At 35.9% G+C, this 6650-nt stretch overlaps 1 protein-coding gene across 3 annotated transcripts; it reads right to left on the bottom strand.

Moving 5' to 3' along the window:
- Positions 1-1262: 1262 nt before the first annotated feature.
- On the bottom strand, positions 1263-5884 carry LOC143607378 (protein NLP7-like). Of its 3 annotated transcripts, none has more exons than XM_077082844.1 (6): positions 5622-5884; positions 4684-5252; positions 3878-3932; positions 2934-3806; positions 2003-2359; positions 1263-1921 (listed from the first exon to the last, which is right to left on the bottom strand). In XM_077082844.1, the coding sequence occupies exons 1-6, from the start codon at positions 5878-5880 to the stop codon at positions 1404-1406; spliced, it is 2631 nt and encodes an 876-aa protein (XP_076938959.1). In that variant the 5' UTR covers positions 5881-5884; the 3' UTR covers positions 1263-1403. The 3 variants fall into 3 exon arrangements, with proteins under 3 accessions (XP_076938959.1, XP_076938960.1, XP_076938961.1); XM_077082845.1 differs by having other exon boundaries at positions 2934-3789; positions 3885-3932; XM_077082846.1 differs by having other exon boundaries at positions 1708-1940.
- Positions 5885-6650: the final 766 nt, after the last annotated feature.

The raw sequence follows: 6650 nt of genomic DNA, 5'->3' as shown, positions 1-6650 counted from the left end.
ACCCTTAAGCGGGTTATAATATCTCATTAAATTAAAAATTAATCACATCAAATATTTAATATAAAAATCCTATAAAATAGGGATATACTAAAAATTAATATCTGATTTTTTTAAAAAGATATTATTATAATTAAGAAATAGTTTTATAGTAAAAAAATAAGCGGGTAATGAGTCTAAACAAACCTAAATAGTTTTTAGATCAGGTTATAACATCTCATTTATTTGTGAAACTCTTTCATAATCAAACTCCAAATATATTATTTAACTTTCTTACCATAAATAAATTCAAAAGATATATAAATGCTTTGACTAAATTACAATTTTTGTCATTGAAACATTATCAAACTAAGTTAACTGAAAGGCTGATTGGTATATTACACAATAAAGTAACTATTAGAAACAATATATAAAATATATAAGTTAGAGATCATTTGTATTCATTTTTATTATTAGTTGACATAGTATTTAATCCGTTTTTTTTTTGTAATCAATGAACCTAACTAGTTGATCAATAGTTTATAATATTTGTTTTCGCAAAAGTGCTGAGTTCAAATCTTTACAAGTGGAATGTTATGTGATATTTAGGTGTAAGAAAATACTAGTAAAAAAATAGTACACAATATATTACAAAGTTTTCGTCATAATATGGTATGAGAGTCTTGTGTTGGTGTCTTGTTCTTGTCTCCCCCCTCCGTATCTCTTTGTCGCTTTTGCCACCACATCTTGGTTGGTTTTTTCCCCTCTTCCCCCATCGTCCTCCTTGTACGATGACTTTCTTTCTTTCTCATAATATACCGGGGACGCATTGTATATATACATAGATTAGGTTTTATTGCAGCCCCTGTCACCATAAGGGGTCATTGTTTAGCCACAACGTAGCTCGTCACCATATCCCTGATATAGCACCTCTTCCACTAGACTAGACCTCTACTATGGTTTTAGATCCGGTCTTCGCCTTTGCCCCCACAATGTTTTCTTAGCGTGAATTTACTTTTCTTTTGGTTTTCTTTCTAAATTTACACATTCGTCGTTTTTAGTTCCATTCCCGCTGTAACTGTAAACAAGTATTAGAGTAAACTACATTAGGGTTATTGGATTTAATCTTTTACCATAATAGAAAGATACTATTAGAGTAGGTTTTCTGTATAATTATCATATATCAGTACATGTTGACAACAAAAACACAGAAAAATATAAAATCTAGCATAAAACTAATACCTAGAGACCAAATTATATGTGAAGGATAACAAAAAACAAACCAATGTACAATTAACATTTTCAACATTCAGTTATATATATATCTTATACAACAAAGAATAGAGGAATGTTCCTCCCTAAAACTTGGTCATCTTCCTATGACCCCATAATAATCTACAACTTCATCAAAACCCTAATCCTAATATTTAATCCGAACTCTCACACGAGCTCCCAAGATTAGTCGACAGATCATGAACTAACAGCCTGATTATGTTACACCCTGATGAAACCGACAACTCGATACATTCTTGCAAATCTGCATCACAAACTATTAGAACCCATTCATGATCATCATCAAGATACTTTATATCAAATGTACCCACATCTAACTTCAACCTTTTTCCCACTTCTTCTTTTAATGTTACAATACCCGAGTTTGTAGCCACACGAAACCTTATTATATCTTCTCTGTAAGTCGCCTTTATCGTTATTGTTTTCATTTCGGTCCTGGCTGTGAAAGGTTGTACCGTTGGAGTAAGTTGTTGTACCTTTTCGATAGGCTCGCTGACAGGACAAAGATTTGTTAGATCGTGTGAGCTTCCTGCATCCTCGATTAACATTATTCCTCTAAACGGCTCTTCAGTCTGTGCAGCGTGAAGTGCATCGGATACGGTGAACTCTGCGGCTACGTTTGGTGGTGTTTTGACTTCATCCGGTTGACTTTCTGTTACTCCGACATACGTCTGGTTATCAGAAACGATTCGATTAAGATTTAAGGAGGGTTGGGTTTAAAGAAAACAGTTACCTTGGTAAGAGCGGTGAGAGTTTGGGCTACCGGTGCTGGCTTCTCGGCTTCCGGATGTTTGATTGGTTGGACCATGATCGGTCCTTGGGCGTGGAGGGTCGGACGGTTTGGACCCGGGTGAACCAAGTTGGTTAGATGGTGAACCATTTGGAGCCGTGGGCCAGGGTGGCGAGTCAACACCGAGAGGGAGTTGGGTGGTTGCTAAAGATGGAATACCGAATGTTCCTTCACCACCTTGTACGGATTCAATCACTAGTTTAAGTTTTGTTAACGAGCGGTTAACCTTGTTTATCTTACGCGATGGCCACCTTGAGATTCCATGTTGTCGGCATATTCGTTTCATTGTAGTCGGGCAAACTGCAAAACCATTAATATAAATAATGATAAGAAAGAGAATAATATTGTTCTACATTGACTTTTGAGTCAAATAACGGTTGAAATTAGTCTGTTTCTTAGGGGTGACTTTGCAGAATAGTAACCAAGTATCCCAAATGTTCCACTAACCTAATCATGCGTAATTTTTTTATAAATGTTAATTTTTTAAATATTAAGTGAGGCAAATGAAACATATATAAATATTAAATACTATTAAATACTTATGAGACTTGGTTATTATTTAGTGAAATTGTTTTCTTCACTGTTACCTAATACTTCAAATTTAATAAAATATATATTAACCTTGATTACTCTTTAGTGATGTATTCTCCAATTTGACTTCAAATTAACAATTATGAAACTTGGATAATATTTAAGAAATAACTTTTACAATAAAATGACACAAGACTGAAACACCTAATAAAAGTTGACTTTACAGAAACAAATGGAAAACTTAGTTATTATTGTGTGAAGTTTTCCCTTTTTTTAATGAGACAAAATGATATCTTTTAAGTGGAGATGTAAAAATAAAAAAGCAAAGAATGTGTAACCATACCACCAAGATTCTTTGCAGCATCTTTAAGACTTCCTGCAAAATGATGTTGAAGAACTTCCAAACTAATTGATTTCTCCGCTTTCCCTCGTTTCTTTTCAGACTTCTTCGTCGTTTCAACCGTCTCTAACTTCCCACAATTTCTATTCATCACATTCGGCCCGTTAACTAAAGGTCCACCGTTTGAAATAACCGATTCAGATAACCGAATGGACTGAATACCTGAATCAATAATATCACCATTCACTGACGCTTTAATAATCTCAACAAATCTGCCATCTTCCCCGATTTCTTCACCCGAAGCAACTTTCAAGCTCCGAAAATGCTGCTTCATTGAAGTCAACAACGAACCCAACATCGTTTGTTGGTCTTTACAGTCAACCATATTAGGCGGAAGAAAAAACTCCAAAATATAATCATCATCACCCGTATGTGTACTCCTCAAACATATCGCAAACGATCCAACTAACCCAAACAAACGCGCATAATGAACCAACGGGTATTCGGTTTTACCAAAATGTGTAATATTTTCACAAAAACACGAGCTTCGTGTCGCGAAGGCCCGACCTGCTACACCTTGGCCTTTTTGGAGGTGATGTTCGGCACATGCGTCGCGAAAACCCCACATATGCGCATCAACAACATAAAACGCAACATCAGTTGTTGACATGCATACTTGACCCATGCAACTGCCATCAAAACTGCTGCAGCTTTTCTTAAACCCACCACCGTAGGCCAAGACGCTTCGATGCCTGCATGGGACCCACGTTTGAGCTAGCGGGAAGTTATGGGTTTCGCAGACCGCGGCTAAGACTTCCAGGATTTCAGCTAGGGCTTGTTGTCGGCTTTCATTGCATATCTGGGGTACAGAAAAAACTAGGTACATATTGAGAAAAATGTAGAGGGTACAAAAGAAAACATGATAATTAAATATTATTTCATCTTACTGCTTGCCTGCGTATTCGGAGAATCCAATATGTTTGAGCTTTTCAAATTCACCGCCTGCAAAAAGGCAGAAACTTTATTACATAGTTCTTGTAAATAAAAAGAATTATATAATGTCATTGGCATCAACGGCAAGTTTTTAGGGTTCTTGTTAATGGTAAAACACGTACAATATAAACACAAAGATATAACAAAAACATCTTATATAGCAAATTTCACTTTTATTCCTTAAAACTAATGAAATAACAAAAAATAAATAATAAAAAATAAAAACATTTACGTTCACATTTTGTAACAGTAGCATATTTTCCACTAACAGGTGTTATATTTTCTGTTAAGTCCAGCCAAGTGCCAGGCACATGAGGTAAAATGACTAAAATACCCTCTAGTGCCAGACACATGACTGGATTTGAAGCAGAAAAAATCAGCATGAGTTAATAGAAAAAACGTAAACTGCTACGAAACGTGAGCATAAAAGATTTTTTTGTTATTTCCTTAGTTTAAGAACAAAAGGTGTACTCAACTTAAAAAACATGAATAACCGGAAAGGGGTCAATGGGTAAAGAGTAATCCGAAATGTACTTTTATTGCATAACACAATCTAAATCGTTTTTTTAAATGTAATATGTTTTCTGAGCAATACAATTGTTAGAACCATAACATGTTTTTAGTATAAAAAGAGAGAAAAATTCAACAAAAACGTGTTTCGGGGTCAGTCCAAACCAACCCAGCCCGTTTGAGCAGCTCGTTTTTGCCCCGTCTATTTATAATTTATAAGCACATAAAGAAACGCAGCGACTCAACCAACCTCGAGCGCCTTGCAGACTTTATCAACCTCAGGAGCATAATTTATCTTCTGTGAAGTCAAAATCAACTCAAGCACACCAACACACGATTGACCAGACGGTTCAAACACAGGCAAAGCTAGGGTTCCACGAACATCATAACTCAAGGCATGATTAAGCCGTTTGTACTCCTTATCCGAATAATACTGGACATTTGGAGTCCACTCAGGAAGCTTGTGCCTAAAAACCCGACCCGGAAGGCCAAGAACTCCATCGGTATCACCATCAACAGAAAACATATACATTAAAGAAGCCATCCTGTATTGATGAAGCCCCGTGCAGTTGGGGTCCAGCACAAATGGTTGACCGGATGTCGTGAGCATATTTTTACCCTTGTTTTTCACAGGCGCCCATACTTGAGCTAGCACGTGCTTTTCACCCAATTCTATGAAGTATCGAAGAGCCATTGTCATTCTTTCCTTGATCACACATGTTGCATCTTGATATTCCGGACTGACCTCCAATACCGGCATCGATGGCTGCCTTCTTACATCACCGTTTGACGGTTTTCTTGTTATCTGATCACCGTTATCTGTATCAAACATTCAAAGAAACAAAATAATTAGTCTTTACTAAATCAGATTAAACAAGCCTTGTTCAGATTAATTTGGTACTTAACAATAAACAAAGCCTAATTTGCAGCTTATCCAGATTAATAAGAATCAAAATTGAACGGCCAGAATCAATTACCGATTTTTAACCACAAATTAACAAAACCCATCAGCAAAATCAGATAAACTTAGACCTAATCACTAATCAAAAGCCCTATAATTTGCATCTTATCCGGATTAATAAGAATCAATTACCGATTTTTACGAACAAAATAACAAAACCCAGTTAGAAATTGAAGCCAGATGAGAAAAAAACCCGAAAATTGAACTTGAATAAGGCAGAAACGAACCCGAAAGAAGGCGATGAGCGGTTAAAGAAGAAGTCAACGTGGCAGTTCCGGGGAGTCTGTCATCAGCATCATTCAATTCATTATTATTATTATCATCTGAAAAGGCCCAGAGCGGAGAGAAAGACTGCTCAGTGGCGGATAAGATAAAGGAGGGAGAAGGGTCCGAGGAGAAGATCTGATCGAAGGTCCAGGATCCATCGAGGTCTAGATCCATGGTCATCATCACCGGCGGTAAGTCCTCCGGTGGCTTCGTGAGCATATTATTATTGATTGAACGGTGGTGGTGGGTATCGTCGTCTGCTTCAGGCAGCTGTAGAAGTTAACTTATGGTGGTAGTGATTCGAAAGGAATCTAGTGGTTGTTGAAACAAGTGTGCTTGCTGCAAATTGTGAGAGATGAAAATGAAAATGGTTAATAATAATAAAAATGGTGGTGGGAATGGGAAGACGTGATCCACTTCTCCATATGTGTCTACACCAAGCTCACAACTCTATTATCTATTCTTGGAGGGTGTGAGAGGATTTATAAATTTATAATTTATAAATAATTATCGCCATAAAAATTATTATTATTATTATTATTATTATTTTAGTTGTTTTTGTCAAACTTTGGGATGTTGGGTACACCTTTATATTTGAGTTATGCGCTAAATGCATTAATCTATGGTAGTTATTTTTATTTTTTTACACATGTGGTTTGCATATTTTTATATTCGGGACCTTACTATATACCCAACGCTAACAAAAGCTATAAAAAGATCCGTATACCCTTACACTTTGTGTACCTATAGTTGTGTAATATATAAAATTTGAACCCTCATTGTAATATACTTTCTCCCTCCAAAATTAAAATCAACCGTTGTTTTTCTTTTTACGTTTGACTTTCTTGGACTCTAAAGACTTTCACCAATCCAAGATTCATTTGACTTCAGTTGACCACATTGACTAGCCAATCAAGAATTTAGCCATTGCTTTCATTCTAATTGCATATTAACTGATTAAGTAACCTACTAAGCTGTATATTAACATA

This window comes from Bidens hawaiensis, unplaced genomic scaffold (genome assembly GCF_021521415.1).
Source record: "Bidens hawaiensis isolate Kalapana, Puna unplaced genomic scaffold, B.hawaiensis_p1.1 tig00081700_1, whole genome shotgun sequence".
Taxonomy (NCBI): Eukaryota; Viridiplantae; Streptophyta; class Magnoliopsida; order Asterales; family Asteraceae; genus Bidens; species Bidens hawaiensis.
Note: the sequence above shows the minus strand (reverse complement) of the source record. Positions and strands in the feature narration are given on the sequence as shown.